Source organism: Crocodylus siamensis, chromosome 7 (assembly GCF_052110815.1).
Source record: "Crocodylus siamensis isolate JL-2025a chromosome 7, ASM5211081v1, whole genome shotgun sequence".
Lineage (NCBI taxonomy): Eukaryota > Metazoa > Chordata > Crocodylia > Crocodylidae > Crocodylus > Crocodylus siamensis.
In genome coordinates, this window is record NC_143401.1 from 27,426,107 (window position 1) to 27,443,857 (window position 17,751).

General features: G+C 43.3%; 1 protein-coding gene and 1 long non-coding RNA gene across 3 annotated transcripts in view; one reads left to right on the plus strand and one right to left on the minus strand.

Annotated features, from left to right (window-relative positions):
- LOC149859633 (uncharacterized) overlaps window positions 1-16,773 on the plus strand; it is a 125,385-nt gene extending 108,612 nt beyond the window's left edge. The window contains exons 6-7 of the long non-coding RNA XR_016443430.1: window positions 10,684-11,420; window positions 15,827-16,773. This is a non-coding gene — a long non-coding RNA (uncharacterized LOC149859633). The remainder of the gene's footprint in view (window positions 1-10,683; window positions 11,421-15,826) is intronic.
- Window positions 342-13,464, minus strand: LOC149859636 (dual specificity protein phosphatase 26-like). Of its 2 annotated transcripts, XM_090056635.1 has the most exons (4): window positions 12,376-13,464; window positions 9,215-9,432; window positions 7,028-7,225; window positions 342-471 (listed from the first exon to the last, which is right to left on the minus strand). In XM_090056635.1, coding segments are annotated over exons 1-4 (585 nt in total). In that variant the 5' UTR covers window positions 12,543-13,464; the 3' UTR covers window positions 342-469. The 2 variants fall into 2 exon arrangements, with proteins under 2 accessions (XP_089912761.1, XP_089912760.1); XM_090056634.1 differs by lacking the exon at window positions 342-471 and having other exon boundaries at window positions 6,218-7,225; window positions 12,376-13,460.
- Window positions 16,774-17,751: the final 978 nt, after the last annotated feature.

Consider the following 17,751-nt stretch of genomic DNA (forward strand, 5'->3'; position numbering starts at 1 on the left):
TCAGTTCAGATACAGTAGGCCAGATCCATCCTAGGGTAACCTCTATCAGTTTTGATGGATTTGCACCAGGGATGAATTTGGCCTTTGCATTTAAATTCAGATGTTGATTATACAGTGGAGATACGTGATTCTTCAAACTGCTCAGCTGAGGGACTACAATTATAACCAGTAATTCTGTCCAGCTGCTCCTGTCTTTAGCTGCAAAGCTAGGAGAGGTAAGACTATTAACACACTTGCACAACCCTGACAGAGTGATTGCATTTTTCTGATGCTTGTTCTCTCGGAACTGTGGGAGGGGCATGGCACCCATCTTGTGGATTTGGACACCTTCTCAAAAATCCATTTGAGTTTTCTTTATCTTTGCCATTCCCCTTTTCCTTATGACTCACAAACCAAATGAAAGGAGAGATTCTTCTCTGCTGAGCGAGTAGCACAGCTGGATGTTGGGCCAGCTTCTTCATGAAGCATTTCCTGCAAAGATGGAAGTTAAAACATTCAGACTCTCTCCTTCCTTCCCAAAGATCTCAAATCATAGTTAACAGCTTTGCCATATAGGGAACTAGAACCTCAGACCTCAGCTTGAAGGAGTATCTAGGACACAGTGGGGGAAAAAGGCTAGCTAAGTACTGGGGAAAGTTCCAAACTAAACTCCCATTCCAAGGTTTGGTTTTGTTAAGAAAAACTGATTGTTTCCCTGTTTGTCTAATGCAGACTGTTTTTAACTGAGTTCTGGTGAATGATGGTGTGATAACACCAGCCCTATGACATGGTCGTCCCTCCTTTTGCCCTCCCTGAGGAGAACTGTTCCTAACTGATGGTAGCTTCAGTGATATGGACATATTAACTCATTTTACACAGGGCAATCAACAGATATGGATTCCTACAGGTATGGATTACTAGGTTCAGGTTTTCAGCAACAACAATGAGGAAAATGGTTCTGTATCCCATTCCTCAATTAAATGGTTTAAATTTATGGAACCTCCATCTACCCTTCCTTAGCTGTTTTTCAAAAAAGATGACTAGCTCTTCATTTCTAGCACCTCTTTTACCACTGTTTGCTTTCTCATTCATGTGTTTTTTCCCATCTCGATATTGTCTACTTACATATACTCTGCCTTTGTGGTTGTTGGAGGGCTGTGAGAGGTAACTCCATGCTGTTTCTGAGTATAAGGTACATTTTCTGTGGTTTTCCTTTGGTGAAGAAGCCCCCAAAATATAGGACTGCAAAGCAAATTTTCTCAAAGAATCGGAAATTCTGAGAATAGAACCAGTATCAAGGTACATCTCAGGATTACTGGGCATGTCTACAAGTTCATTAATGCACCATAGTTACTGTGCATTAAGCTAAGTACTTGTATAACCAAGTACTAAATCAATATGCAGTAATTGATATTACTGCACATTAGTGCCAGCCTACGGCTTTTTAGCGACACTAACTGTGCAGTAACGTAATACTACTGGGCAATAGCATATTAGCATGGTTTTTGCTATGACACACTACTGCATAGTAGTATTAAGCTACTGCACAGTTAATGTCTTGTGTAGATGTGCTCACAGTTGATTATATAAAGCTATAGGTATGTCTGGTATATTAACAGAAGGAGAAAGTCTCTGCCTTAAGAAGCTTGTGGTATAAACTAGGTGCATCTACATGAGATGCTACATCACCGTAGCAATGAGCTATGGTGACGTAGCATCAGCGGATATGAACCATGACACCATTGCTGCTGCACAGTAGGGTCAGAAATGATTGCTACGGTGCCAGGACTATGCTGTACCGGTGGTTACTGTGCAGTTATTTAGTACAGTAGTAACAACTGTGCAGTCGGGAGCACATGTAGACACACCCACTGACACCTAAAGCTGTTTAAGAAACCCACACTTTGGTGAAAGGCTTGTTCTAAATAATACCTTGTATAGCAGCAGCTGTGAGAAATGATGACAGATCATAAAATAAGTTAGCACTAGGGAGGCATATTTGCTTTACCAAGTACATGGTGAACCAATATTTCCTGAAAAAGAAAGAAGCTTGTGTTGCATTGCTCCTGCCTGCTCAGAAAAGTGTCACAATGGAGTCTCAGTTCATTATAATGATGATAGACTGTCCAACTTCTCATCTCATAGATTTTGCCTTGAATCCAACTCAGGTCAAAGGCTCCAAATCATTATGTTGTGAGAGCTGTTGTCTTCCAACAGAGGAAAAAGCTGTGGGACAGGGGGTCTGCTCAGCCAAAAGGATTGTGGACAGGCATCCACTAAACAAAATCCACTGCTATAATGCAGCATTGTTGGCAGCTTTGGAAGAAAATTAAATCAGCCACAGAGACCTAACTACTTCTTTGGGTGAAGTAGATTTAGTCCACAGGACAGAGCTGACAATTTTTCTACTAACAACCAACCTGGGAGGGAGCCACTAGGGATAAGCCATTGCTCTGTCAACAATGATACTGAAGCATGCTGAAGTACTGTGGGAGAAGCTTGATGTACTGCAGCCATTGTCCATGTTACACCTTTCCTGTGGAAAAGTACAGTTACTGTAGAGTACTGCTTGTGAGCACTCAAACAGGCATGGCAGCCAAGATATAACTATGATGCAGATATTTCTATTATCCTTCTCACGCCAACACCTATTGTGTTTCATCACTGCTTGGAAGAGTTACTAATAATAAATGTAGTGAGTCACAATTCAGTCTCATAGCCATCTCTGAGCTCGACTTGCTCCTGATTGACATAAGCATCTGATGACTGGCTTTGAGACAGAATATCTTCTCAGAAGCAGCAGGGGGAGATATAAGCCCAATCTCTTTTAGTCAGAAATACCAGAAATGCGCTGTGCCACTATGGTCATAGACAGATATTCAGACCCCCCACTCTAATTCATGGCACTTTACATAAAGCACTATGAGTTAGAATACCACTGCACCCCGTCCCCCCTGCCAACAGACATTTGCTTGTTGGGTCAGGTGGGGGGGAGGGGGGGAGTCAAGCCTGTCCACACTGCTCCATCCCAGTTCCAGGGCTGTCAGCAAGGGGAGGAGGAGGTAGAGGGATGGAGCTGCCAGCTGGGGTTTACAGCCCAGCCTGAGCTGGAGCAGGGGAGGTAGCAAAGAGTCCTCCCAGCCTCACAGTCCCCACCACAAGTAGCTCGGGCTGAGTCTGCAAGGTGAGGGGGTGCTGTTCCACCCTCTTCCCACCCCTACTCTCCAGCTCAGGTCAGGCAAAGCAGAGAAGGGGAAGCAAGCAGCACTGAGATGCTGGCTTGCCTGGCCTAAGCTGGAGGTGGGAAGGGGGTTGAACAGAGCCTCTGTGCCTCATGGGTCCAGCCCAGCTCCCTCCAGTCCTCTTCCCTATCCCCCCCTCCATGGACAACTCAGGGGGCAGGGCTGGCCTGGATCAGCCTACCCAACATGTGAAAAATTAACCCTAGTGAACACAAATTCCCCAAGGTGCTGTAAAGCAGCATGCCTTCAATTAACATACAAAAAGCTAGAACTCTTGGTTCCAAAATAATACCTTTTATTAGACCAACTGGAAAATGGCAAGAAAGTTGTCCTTTTCTGAAAGCTTTTGGGATCAATCTTGGATTTTAAACTTCATTGCAGAACAAGGAAGTTTTTTTTTTTACCTCCCTGCCTGCCATCTGACACCTACCTGATCAACACATCAAAGAGCTACTTAACACAGCTCCCAAAGACACTCTCATGGACCCAGAGGGACAACCTTCCATCTTCAGCTCCCTCTGTGCAAAAATGAAGCTTATTTCCTACCTATGGGGACTTATTACCATCCTGTACCATCTACACTTTTCCCAGACCCTGATGAAGGGATCTTGATCCCAAAAGCTTGCACAAAAATACAGTTTTCTTGCTATTTTTCAGAAGATCTAATAAAAGGTATCATTTTGGAACCAAGAGTTCTAGTTTTTTGTATGTCTTTTTGTCTCCGACCAACATGGCTACCACGTGTACCCCTTCATCTAACTTCTCATTTGAGGACAGTTCAATTTTTCTGTGATCAGCCACTTTAAAAGTGCTCTGCAGCCATGCACGTGTCACAGCATGACTGTATAGCATTTTCAGGGGCCCAATCACACAAAAAATATAATTCGTGTAAGGCAGACAAGGTTCTTTGGGTCAATCTGAAATCTTTTATTAGACCAACTAAATAGTTAGAAAAATTTTTCAAAAACCCGAAAGCTTGCTAAGAGAATTTTTTCCAGCTATTTAGTTGGTCTAATAAAAGATACCAGATTTTTACTCAAAGAACACTGTCTGCCTATTAGGGCTGTGTGAAGCTTTGGCTGCTGATTCGATTCACAGGAGATTCGGTGGCCAAATCTCCGAATCCAAATCAAATCGGGAGACCAATAAAAAGGTCTGAATCTATTTGAAGCTCTCCAAATTGATTCAGAAAAGATTCAGAGAGCTTCAGAGATTCAGGCAGTCTTCACTTGCTGCTGCAGGGAGGTGGACTCAGACTCCATGCCGGTAAGTAGGGAGCGAACGGTATGGGAGGCTGGAGGAGGGAAAAGGGGAACATGGGGTACCCTGTCCAGGCCTCATCTCCTGCCTGCTTCTGCAGCCCCCCGAGCATCCCCTGATCCCTGCCTGCTCTCCACTCACCACCCCCCACCATGGCTGCCCCAGCCATCAGGGGCTTGTGGCAGAGCTCCCCATGAAGCACAGGGCAGTGGGAATTGCACCCCCACCTGGCAGCATCCAGTGAGTGCAGGGCTTTTTTTTTTACAGGGCAGGGAGGCTGCGGCCGGGTGGGGCAGCCATTGACAGGGCTGGGAGAGTCAGTGGGGGATGGGGGCGAATGGCAGAGCCCCCCATGCAGCACAGAGCAGTGGGGGGCAGCAGGGATCACCCCCCCCCCCCACCTGGCAGGAGCCAGTAAATGTGAGGTTTTTGTTTTTGTTTTTTAAAGAGCAGGGATGCTGGGGCTCAGTGGGACAGCCATTGATGGAGCTGGGAGAGTAGGCGTGGGATGGGGCCTGTTTGATTCGCAGATTCAGCTGATTCGGCGGCAGCCAAATCTCCAAATCAGATTCCACCAATTCAATTTGGGACAGTGATTCAAATCACCAAATCAAATCACTGTCCCCCAAATTGGCCGAATCCAAAGCGAGTAGTAGCTGCTTTGGACAGGCCTAGTGTCTATGTCCTTAGACCAACAAGTCTACAACTTACACCCCTGTAACTTGTGTAAGCGTTCTTGGAGACTAGGTGTGGCTACAGTTGCCAAGGGATGTGTTTGTAGAGCCTCTGACAAAATTGGTGACTGAAACTGTTCCTGTTGCACTTCCTGGTTCACTCACTGGCTTGTGGAGGCCTAGGATGAGTAAATTTAGCCCTCAGGGAATTCTAGTGATCCTGCCTGTAAATGAACAGCAATTAGTTTCTCTTCCTGGAGTCTTGAAGACAGGCAGTCCTAAACAGAAATGAGTAATGCCAAGTTTTCTCAGCTCTTCCTTGTAATGTACTTACCAAGAATTAAATATGAAACGGGCTGAATGCCCATTCCACTCTGAGGTTTATTGTGTGTGTGCTAATACATCAAGTAGAAGACCAAGCGGAGGTTGCTATTGTGATGCTTTCACAGCAGATGCTGAAAATGTGCAGCTGTACGTCATTGTGAAAAGAGACATAGTTTCCTTCAGAAGCACCCCCTCTCACTGTGGGCATAACATCCTATGAGTTTAATGAGTATTACAGGCTCAATCCTGTGAGATGCCATTCTTCTTTAAATCCTATTAATGTCAGCGGGCCTAACTGTCCCCTGGGGCCTCACAGGGACTTTCAGTTCATGAGTTGTCTCAGTTCCATCCAGGATCGATCCCTATATATTTATGCTGAAAGGCTACACTTTAGCTGTTTGTCTAGACCTTATTAATTCTGCTTTCTCCTGTAATAGCATGAGATTTTAATTTCATATGAGAAGGAAGTTATCCCTGATACCCTGGCCAAATTCTCATGGATAACTGTATTTGCCTACTTAAAATTCAGCACAGAGTTTTATTTTTCTCAAGGTGTTTTTTCATATTGCAACTGAATATTGCACAGTTTAGGTCTGCATTGTTAAAGGATGCAACCAAAATTGAAACACAGTGTCCACCTTTCACCCCAAAGGGCACTGCATTTCAATTTTGGTTATACCACATAGAAGTGATTTAATCAGCTTGCAGAGAGCAAAAGAACCTTCTGGGATACAAGTCTGCATATAGAAGTCAGTCACTGAGATTTTATTTTAAAGGCTGTTTAGGTTGTTTGCACCAGATGTTATAGCCTGGCCATAATTTCCCTTTGAGTGTGTGAAGTAAACTGCTTATTAGCAAAAATTACTAGCTCTCATTTGCCCATTTATTTCAAAGTAGCTTCCTCAGTGAATATACAGGATTAGAGACATGGAAACAAACAGTGGAAAAGGCAAATTTCCAATAATGCTACAAATCTCCTAGGAAAGACTTGCAACACCCTTCTTCAGAAAGTATCTAGATGTATGCAGATGATACCAGTGGAAAAAAGCAATGGTGAGGGAAACCATGGGGTTCAGTGAGATGGGAAGAAACCCCATTTATTCACAGAACTTCCCAGGAAAGTGGGAAGCCTCAAGCTCCCTGAAAATCCCCACTCCCTAATATAACTAAAGCATCCTATACCCAACAAAGACATAGGAATTCAGGGTTTTCTTCAGGAAGGGTTACTCTGAAACTAGAATCCTACAACAGTCCCAGACTGGTAGAGCATGCAAATCAAGAGTCAATAAGAAGGCAGGCCCAAGTTAGTTAAACAAGTTCTACCTGGAGTTGGTCAACTCAACAGAGAGGAGCCAGATGTGAAATTCAGAGCCAGATCTAAAATCTTCCCAACTTTTAGGGCTGGGATAGACTTTGGCACATGAGTTTTGCTCCCTATTAATTTCATCATCATTTTACTTCATTATGCTTTATGATTGTGTTTGGGATGCTTCCTTTGTATTTAGCCAGTATTGATCTTTCCTTTTCCCTCAGGTTATAAAAGCTCACACAATTTTATTTTGTAGCGCAGTTCAGTGTCTAGGTCCTGTAGCTGTTTCAGGAACCCTCGGTTTGGGAAAATGGCTCGGTGCTGGATAACTTTTTCTACAGCATCAGCTAGTGAGTAGTGATGGTAGATCATAAGATAAGCTAGCACTAGAGAGGCAGATCTGCTTTTACCAAGCACACAGTGAACCAAGATTTTTCCTGAAAAAGAGAAAGAAATATGAGTTACATTCTTGTCTCCCCAGAGTGTCACAGTGAGGGCTGGGGAGCTTAGTATAATGACAATAGACTGCCCCAACTTTAATCTCTTGGACATTGCCTTGAGTCCAACTTGACTGAAAGGCCTCAATCTATTGTGATATGAGAACCATTGTCTTCCAGCGTAGGAAATAGTTAGGGGCAGGGAAGGCTACAGCCTAGTAGATTAGACCGCTATTATGCAACATTATTAGTGGTCTTGGCAGAGAAATAAATGGACCACAGAAACCTAACTACTAGGACTGTGCAAAACTTTGGGTGATGACTTGATTTGGATGAGATTTGGCCTGATTCAGCGGCCAAATCTCTGAATCTGAACAAAATCAGCAGACCAATATAAAGGTCCGAATTGATTCAAAACCCTCTGAATTGATTCGGAGAGCTTCAGAGATTTGGGCATTCCCCGCTTGCTGCCCACCCGCTCTCCCAGCCCCCCTCATAGCTGCCCTGCCTTGCCCAGTTCCTGGCTGTTTAAAAAAAAAAAAAAAGCCCCCACTCACCAGCTGCTGCAGTGGCTTTGGGGCTTCCCCCCCACCTGGCAGGAGCTGGTGATTTCGAGGCTTTTTTTTTTTAAGAGCTGGGAGCTGGGGTGGGTGGGGCTGCCATTGACGGGGCTGCGAGACTGGGTCGGGGATAGGGCCTGTCCAGTTCAGAGATTTGGCTGATTTGGCCAAATTGATTTGGGACAGTGATTCGAATCACCAAATCAAATCACTGTCCCCCGAATCAGCTGAATCCAAATCTGAAGTGAATACCAGCTGCTTTGACAGGCTTACTGATTATAACTTTGGATAAGGTGGATTCAGGCCACAGGAAAGGGCAGGCAGTTTTCCTACCAATGACTAACCTTGAAGGGACCCGCTAATAGAGCAATAGCCATTGCTCTATTAGCAATGGTACTAAAGCATACAGAAGGGGTACTATGAGGGAAGCTCAGTGCTACAGCTGCTGTCTGTGTCACATATTTCCTGTGGATAATTATAGGTACTTAGAATATTGTTTGTGGGTATTAAAACAGGTACTACACCCAAGATGTAACTATGGTACAAATTCTTGTCAGCCTTGTGCAAGCATGTTTGTGTTCCAGCACAGCATGGAAGGGAATGAGTAATAAATAGGTCAGACTTCAGTTTACAAGACATTAGTCATCTGTGAGGTACACTTGCTCCTGGTTGCCATAAGCTTTTGGTGAATGATTCTGAAGGAAGCCTATCCTCCCAGAAGCAGCAGGGGCAGAAAGTAGGCCTGACAGAAGGGCTGTCAATGCCCAGAAATAAGCTTTGCCACCTGGAGACTGAGTGTGGCTGCAGTTGCCAGGGGATGTGTTTACAGAGCCTCTGACGGAATCAGTGAATGAATCTCTCCCTGATGGTTCCTTCAAGGTTTTTCATAGGTAAAAAACTGCCTGTCCTTCCTGTGAGTGGTTCTACTTGCCCAGTTGTTCACAGAGTTCTAATTTATGATGGGTGGAGTATGTCTAACCTTCAGGAAATTCCAGTGATCCTTTCTGTAAATGAACAGTAATTAGGTTCTCTGTCTGGAGTCTTGAAAAAATTATGATGGAAGGAAACAGAAAAATCCTGATTTTTGTAACTCTCTTATTGGCACATCTTTGTGATTGCTGTTAGCTAAAAGTACATTGTGAGAAGGAAGACCTTTCATACTCAGTGAAGTAGATAGTTCTGGTGTGTTGTGTAGTGTTAATTCAACCTAGAATGGCTTTTAAAAACTAGGTGTCATTACATCCTGATTTGTTTTTATCTTGTTAATCAAACCTCCCTGTGCCTCAGTTTGGTCCTACCCATAAAGCAAGATAATATTTCCCCCCCATCAATGTTGGGTAAGGTTTAGCTGATGCTTTCAAAGCAGTTTGTGATCCTTGGCTGAAACTGGCTACACAAATATGGAGGATTATCATCAAAAGGCTCTTACCATTCAAAACACTCAGTGCTTTGTTAATGTATTTGGAGGCAGGGTAGAAATGCATGCGAAGGTTAAAATCAGTGGAATCTTCTGCAGCTATGCCATGATAATGGATTTCTGGGCCATAGAAACCTTGGTCCCCTTTGCTTCCCCATGCTGAATGTGCAGCATTCAGGACATGAGTGATGCCAAGTTTCCGCAGCTCCTTCTTGTCATGTGCTATCAACCTATGAAGAATGAGATGTGAAAGATTCCATCCAGTCAGCTCACTGCACTTCATTTTTTCATTGTGTGTTACTCTGTGAGCGGCTGAATACCCATTGCACTCTGAGGTTTGTTGTGTGCATGTTAAGTACACAAAGCAGAAAACGAAGTTGAGGTTGCTATTGTGTTGCTCTTATAGCAGATGCTGAAAATGTACAACTGCATGTTACTGTGAAAAGAGATATTGTTTCCTCCAAAAGCACTATGCGTGTAACTTCCTGTGACAGCAATCTTGTCAGCTGTTCTTGAAAAATCTCTGCAGTTTTGCTTGTGTTATGATTTAAATTTTTAACTCTCTCTTTCTACTCAGCCTCCAGTGGTTAAGATCTGTGGTCTTGTTCAGCTGGTCAGCTCACCTTAGCTCTTTGCTGTAATAGCTATATTTTCAGCTAGTTGAGCTTTGCCATCTCACGTGAAAATATTGTTTCCAAGCCAAAAAAGGAAGCTAATGATTTTAAATAAATTGGTTTCCTGCACTCCTACAAAAGGCAAGATTTCCCTCTCAACATTTATCTAACATTTCAGCAAAAGAAAAGCACTTTAAAATACAACTGCAAACCACAACCTTGGATGTGAATATCTTTAGGAATCGTAAGGAGAGGCTCAAATTAGAGGAGTATGCAAAACAGGGTACAAAGACCCTATGAGTTAGGGAGTAATAGAAGAACCTGGAGACTTTCACTTTCACCATCCATTCTGCAAAGCGTTCCTTTTTTGAGTAAGTCCTACAAAGTAAAAACTCATAATGAAATTGTGAGGCTTAAGGGAAATCCATCTAAAAATGCAGAGAGGTGTTTTCCAAGTCATACGGCCTGATTCAAAGTTCAGTGAAGTCAGTGAGGTTTAGACCATAGTGAGCCAAATCAAGCTGTCTGCTTTCATATAATACAGACATTGAATTCAGCTGACCAAATTCTGCTCTTAGGTCTATGCTACTGTTACACCTGCACCAGGACAAATTGTTAGTGGTGTTGCCTCTCCACAATGAATTGTCCAGCTGGCTAAATATCAGTGATTAACCCCCCAAAATTCAAAAGTGTAAATCTGGCATGGTTAATTTTCTGTAGCTGAAAGCACAGTCTAAACAACCAGGTACCTATTTTTGGCTGGGTGAACTGGGGTGACTTTCAGCATGAGTCCAGAGTAAGAACTGAATTAATTTTGCCATAATGAAACCTCTTAACCACTCTGTCCCTGCCCCTCCTTTCTTCCAGGTACCAACAGTAATTATGGTAAATCATCATTATGGACAAGCCTTCAGTTACACAGTTCTCGAACTGACTACACCTGGGGAGCAGATTATAACTCCTGATTTGCATTTGTAGATTTGAAATGTAAAATATGTTGTAATTTCTTAACATATGTTTTTATTTCCCCAGCACAAGCTTGCTTCTTTTTTATACTCTATCTGTTCACTATTAAGACTTCATTTTCAAAATATAATCATAAAAACAGGTTCTAGACTTGTCTACTTTGCATAAATCTATGCCTTCTTAGGCTAGAGAAAGAAACAAACACCCACGCTAAACTCGGCTCAACAAGCTCTATGTACACAACTTCTGTAAAGTTGGAATGGACCCCACCAGGACAGCAGACAATTTCCCAGTTTGGTTCCAAGCCAGGAAGCCCCTCCATGTTCTGAATTCTGATGAACTTCATTGGGAGTTTTGCATACAAACAACTTTTTTGATTAGGGCCTAATTTATCCACCTCTGACATTTAACAAATGCCTTCATATTTGATATGGTATTCTAGCAAATAGTTAACCATATGCTTCACTTAGCATGTGAGCAATCCCATTAGCGCTGAACATGAAGTTATGAACACGGAACATACTTCACTAGAAAAAGAAACCTACTAGGTGTCATCGTATTTCTAAATGACAGTAGGCTATGTTTGTACAAAAAGCATAAGGAACTATAAGAACTAGTACTTCTTTACATAACTGAAGGTAAGTTCTTTTTAGCGTATTATTAAACAAAAGACTTGATAAAGGTTAAAAGTGAGTTCCCAGTAGCATTGGAGCCAAAATAGTTTCACTTCAAAGAATTACTGCAACCTTGAGAAAAGCATATATTGGATACTTTGTGGGGAAAGTTTCCATCTTTTTCTCAGTTGTACTAACCTTCTTCAAAGATAAGTTGCTGTATGCAAGAGTTCAGGAAATTTATTTTGTAAGGCACTGGAGGAAGGAGTTGAACTGAAGCTTTTTCTTGTAAGCCCATCTTCATATTTAAGGTGCTGATTCAGGAAACTGCTTAAGTACTTATATAACTTTAAAAATGTTCTTACATTCAATTGGCCTCGTACTACTAAAGAACTTGCTACAGGTAAGCATGTGTCAGGTGCTTTGCTGAATCAACATACAAGAATATTGTAGCTTCTCCAGCTCTGTAAGAGTGAAAAAATATCCCAAAAGTAGCTTCCATTAGCCACAAATTTCATTAATGGGTCCAATTTCATTTAAGTGGCTGTATTTTTTTTAGCTGAAATCAGTGTGCATGGCAAACAAGTCCTAGAATATTGCATTGGTTTAAATCGAAAATGGCTTTTCTGCTGAAAAACGTATTGTGTGGATAGTGGAGCTGTGTACATTTGAAGGACATTTTTTCTTTTTTCAAGTCTCAGTGATATACACACCAATATGATAAGGTTTGGGATATTTGTAAAATCCATTTCTTAAATAATTATAAGTTAAGTAAAATAAAATAATAGGGATAATAGTCCAGATGGGAAATATTTGTCCCTTTGATTTCTTGCTATTTTAGTCTCCCCTGTTCTATTCAGGAGGTCTCCTTTAAGACTGCTAGTTGTTTATCCAATACAGCCAAGTAAAACAGTTGGACAATATAGGTTACCATATGCTGTATACCCTAAAGAATAGGTCAGCTTTAAATAACACTTACATGTCACCTATATAGAGATTAGGCCATACTTCATCCACATGGTTTAATTCCATCCTGCAGCTGTCCAAAATACATTCCAGCTCTCTGATGGAAGGAATGTCAGTTTTGAAGCGTTCGTGGATTGAAAGGTTCTGACTCTCTTCAGACCCTGACTGCTCCATTGCCATATATTGACTTAGATGGCCACAAGCCTGTCAGAGACTTGCCTCCGTATTTGCAGTAGAGCTTTTGCTGAACAATGCTTTCTTGGTGGGCAGTTGATGTTTCTAAACAGGTGGATGTCTTTAAATAGGCTAAGCCTTAATTTATTTTCCCAAATTAACTCAGTACCATACCACTAGTGGGAAAGGAAATGCAACTAATGCATTACTTAACTAATGCAACACAAAATTATGCAATAAACAAGTATTAATTAAAATGTACTACTGCATCCCAAGGTCGACAATATGTAGGTTCCAGGGACAGCCAGATCTGTTTATAAATTATATGTCTTTATATTCCAGTAGAGAGAGGCAATACCAGTGTTACTGTCCATATGTGACTGGAACTAGTAATAAGAGTAGTCAACAAGTTAGTAAACTAAGACACTGTTCATTTTAGAGAGATTTACAAAATAAAGTCTCTCCGGGTAATTTATATTGACTTTCTCTGTAGTAGAAACATTAAGAAACAATAGTCTCTGTTATACATATAATGCTGGTTTGTTTAATTTTACCCTCTCCCCAAGGAAATAATGAGCTTTGCTAAAGTAATTGAACCAGGAATAAAACCAAACCTTAACACCAGAGGAGTGTGTAGTCTATCACCTGTGACTTTAACCTCTGGCTTCTGAAGTCTATCAAAGTACAACTGACATGCATCATAACTGGGATAATCCATACTTCCTTTAAGAAACTTTCAGATTGCCTGAAGAATATTGGTGGTTAGGCAGTACTGAACTTCCCCACTGCTAGGAGAGAGAAGAATGATTTTGACCAGCCTCTTGTAAGCTCCTCTCTAATGCAGAAACCAACTTAATCTCTTGCAGCTGGGTCTTACATGTATGCACACGCACGCACACACGCACACGCACACACATGCAAATGGTCATCTTTATAAAACTTGTTTACCTGAGTTGTGTGTTGGGTGCTGGAATGTCACCCTATATACTCTCTATATCAGGGGTGGGCAATTATTTTGGCTGAAGGGCCACTTAGAGAGTTTTAGTGAGCTGTCACGGGCCGGGTTAACACATTTCCCCCTGCCCTGCCTCCCTTGTAACAGCTCACCAAAACTCCCTAAGTGGCCTGTGTGTGGCTGTGAAGGTGGGATGGATGGGGCCACAGGTGGGCAGAGACAGCATCTGGGGTGCAATGGGTATGCAGGGCAGGGTTGGCGTCAGGATTATAGGGTGGTGCCAGCAGGGGCCGGGGCCCAAAGCAGAGCCACAATTCATTCCCTGCATGACCTTACCCACAGAACCAGCACCCATCACAGGGGCATGCAGGGAGCAGATCCTGGTTCTGCTGTGGGCCCCAGCTCCATGCTGTGACCATCCCCTGACCCCCGCCCCCACCCCACCCCTCTGTCCTGCTCCCAAATGCAGCTCCCTGCCTGCCCACAGCCCCATCCTACCTGCCCAGCTGTGCTCCCTGCTTGTGCAGGTCCCACTCTCAGTGGTTGTGGGGCAGGGGGGCAACCAGGCTGGGGTACCTGGGCAGTGGGCTGGGTCTGGCAGCAGCAGCTGGAAGGAGCCACTGCTGGAAAATGATGTCCAGTCACTGCACCGCCCCAGCCCCACTGCATGCCTGGGCCAGGCAGGGCCAAGGGACATGCTGAGAGCTGAACAAAATGCTTTGGTGTGCTGGATCTCGCCCACGGGCCATATTTTGCCCACCTCTGCTCTATGAGGTCCTGATTCATCTCTCTAATGTAACCCCAAACCTAGGAGGGACTTATTCTATAAATATATGCCTTCCATTTTAGATTTGGATTTCTTTATCCAAATATTGAGCTGGGCACAGTAAAATGTAGGCAAGCTTAACTAAAAGAAAGGGAATACATGGAAAAAAGAGAATTCTTAGGTGAGGCTGTGATTGGAAAGGCAAATACTGAGTGTGTCCAATAACTTCATTGGCAGTGGGGTTAGTAGCTCTAGGGGCCTCCTTACTGGGGGAAGGAATGAATCCCAGGGTGCAGACTGTGCTAATTATGCCTCTGGAGTGGAGGGCTGCCAGACTCTCATGACTTAGGCCCTATGGGGGAAATTATCAAAAGTGCCAAAGGGCTAGATTTTTTGAAGTATTCAGGCACCCATAATGCAAACAGATACCTTGTGGGGAATTCAGCAGTGCTCCTGCTCTCTAATGATAAAAAGATTAATTCCAAGGGGCTTTGAAAAATCTCATTAGGCACCTGTCCGCATGTATACATGTCTAAATGCTTTTTAAAAATCTGACCCTCTCTGAACTTCCAGTGGGACTATGGCTCAAATTATTTAGATACTTTTGAAATTCAGACTCATTTGAACAAAGTGCATTTTATAGCATAGCATATTTGTGGTTTCTGTTCACTTGTCTGCTAATTTGCAACGCTCAGTTATTTGCATGAGTGGGTCTTCCAGTTACTAACGGAGAGTAGCAGGGTTCTAATGCATAGTCGCCACCTGAACCACAGGTGGTCATGATTGATTGGTGAAAGTTTATTTTTCTGTTAAACTGTGTTTCAAAGCATACACGCCTGATTCTGCCATCTTTATTCTTCTTGATTGGTGCCTTATTCCACTAGCAGAGCTATTCCTGGAATATGGTAATACTGGATACAGATAAGGATGGGATCCCTATTTGAGCAAACTGTAAACACAGACCATGTTGAAAAGCAGAGCACATTTTCTAGTTGACCTATTCTGTCCATTGCAGGTAATTCTTGTGGGACAAGAATATTAACTTTGCATTGCTGGCAAGAATGCCAGACCTGCTCAGCTCTGCTTTGTACTTATCACCTGTCCCACTCATAAAACAGTTCTCTCATAGGATCAGAGATATCCATGACAGCAGGCATTAATTTATGACAGGAACAGCTTCTGCAGCTGTGACTTTGTGGGACAGATGTTTGGGAACATGCAAAGCATTATCCTGCCAGGAACATCCATTAATCTCACTCACATGTGTCTAATTTTGCCCAGCCTAAAGCCATTAATGTACTTTATTCCCCTCACACACACATTGTATTTTTCAAGGCCGTCTCTTCAAAAGGCTTAAAGACTGCATTCTATTGTAATGTGAGTGAGATATAAATTATTATGACACATTAACTCGTATAAATCCCCATTAACCATAATGCAGAACTTCAAAGCAAAAACAATACCCCTCCCTGCTCCTTTGTGCTGTATAAAGACTGTCTTAAAGATGTTATTTCTTAAACATTTTTCTGTTGTTTTTGCAATGATGTCTTCACTTCCTCTTTTCTGCAGAGCTGCTTGGCATGATTTTGAAGTCTGAAAAATTCTGTCCTATAAATCTGTGATGTAGTTTGGTGAAGGGCTAGGGAAGCTATGGACAGGCCAAAACAACTGTTTAAGTGCTGGGATGAATCAGGATTCATGTCTCAGACTCCAGGAATCAAAATCTCCCAAAGCTGTGGATAAGAAGTACCACTCATTGGTTACTGCTACTCAAGTCCTCCAAATATCATTGAAAATCTCTTCTGACAAATAGGAAGAACTGATCAGATCTTATAACTCAAGTGACAAAAATAAATGAGAAGTGCATTTATATAATTTAGTTGGGGAACGTTTATAAAACCATCTGATTAATAAATCCTATAATTAGCAAAGGGCAAAAATGGATTTGGTTTTGCTTCAAAGTTCATCGCAAGGTAACTGGCTAATTTCCAGATACAGTTGTAGTGTGAAAATTCTTTTCTCCATTAAACAGTGCATTACTTCTGAATAAAAGCATGATTTTTTAAAAATAATGATGCACTTAATTGGCTCTAAACTGGGTTCATATTGATTTAGCTAAGCTCTTGGTTTACATTAACCTAGAACCTGACTGAGTTTAAGCTATTTTCATGTAAGTCAGATTAAAATAAAATTGGGTTCACACAGGGTTTTTTTCTGGTTTGCCTAAATTGATTTTTAAGCTGATTTAAAGTTCAACCAGTAAAACTCTAAATACAGACAAGGCACCATAGAATCAATGAGTTGGAAGGGACCTAGACAGATCATCTAGTCAGACCCCCTGCCATGGGCAGGAAGGAGCACTGGGGGTGGCAGGGATTGTAAAACCCCAGCCAGGTGCCTATCCAGTCTCCTCTTGAAGATCTCCAGGGAAGGTGAGAGCACCACCTCTCTGGGAAGCCTATTCCAGGCTCTGGCCACCTTTACAGTGAAGTAGTTCTTCTTAATATCTAACCTAAACCTATCCTCCCTCAGCTTGTGGCCATTGTTCCTGGTGACTCCAAGGGGGGCCCTGGTGAACAGACTTTCCCTGAGTCCCTGCTGCTGGCCCCTGATAATGTTGTAGGCAGCCACAAGATCGCCCCTCAGTCTCCTCTTGTGGCGACTGAAGAGATTCAGGTCCTTCAGCCTCTCCTCATAGGGCTGGCCATAGAGGCCCTCAACCATACAAGTGGCCCTCCTCTGGACCCTCTCTAGGTTCTCCACATCCTTCTTGAAGTGCGGCGCCCAGAACCGGACACAGGACTCCAGCTGCGGCCTGACCAGCGCCACATAGAGGGGGAGCAAGACCTCTCTGGACCTGTTAGTGATGCCCCTGTTGATGCATGACAGGGTGTGGTTGGCTCTGCCTATTGCTTCGTCGCATTGGCGACTCATATTCATCCTGGAGTCAATCCTGAGTCCAAGATCCCTCTTTGCCTCTGTGCTGCTGAGAGGGTCAGCCCCTAACCTATAACCATAATGCTGGTTCCCTCTCCCCAGGTGCAGCACCCTGCACTTGTCCTTGTTGAACCGCATCCTGTTCAGATCCACCCACTTCTCCAACCTATCCAGGTCTGCCTGGATGCGGTCCCTGCCTGCCATTGTATTCACTTTACCCCACAGCCTTGTACTCTCCACACCCTCGTCCAGGTCGCTAATGAAGATGTTGAACAGCACCGGCCCAAGGACCAAGCCCTGGGGGACTCTGCTGCCCACACCCTCCCAGGTTGACATCGACCCATCCACCACCACCCTCTGGGTGCACCCCTGGAGCCAGTTTGCCACCCATGTGACTGTGCATTTGTCAATGCTGCAGTCCCTCAGCTTGCCCACCAGAATTGGGTGGGACACTGTGTCGAAGGCCTTCTGGAAGTCCAAGAAGATGACATCGACTTCCTCCTCCTTTGTTTCCTGGTCATAGAAAGAGACCAGGTTAATCAGGCAGGATCGGCCTT

Coding starts and splice junctions, on each gene's coding strand:
- LOC149859636 (XM_090056634.1), bottom strand. CDS start 12,542: ATGGCAATGGAGCAGTCAGGGTCTGAAGAGAGTCAGAACCTTTCAATC. Junction 9,433..12,375: donor AATCTCTATATAGGTGACAT/GTAAGTGTTATT, acceptor CATTCTTCATAG/GTTGATAGCACATGACAAGA. Junction 7,226..9,214: donor AGCACTGAGTGTTTTGAATG/GTAAGAGCCTTT, acceptor TCTCTTTTTCAG/GAAAAATCTTGGTTCACTGT.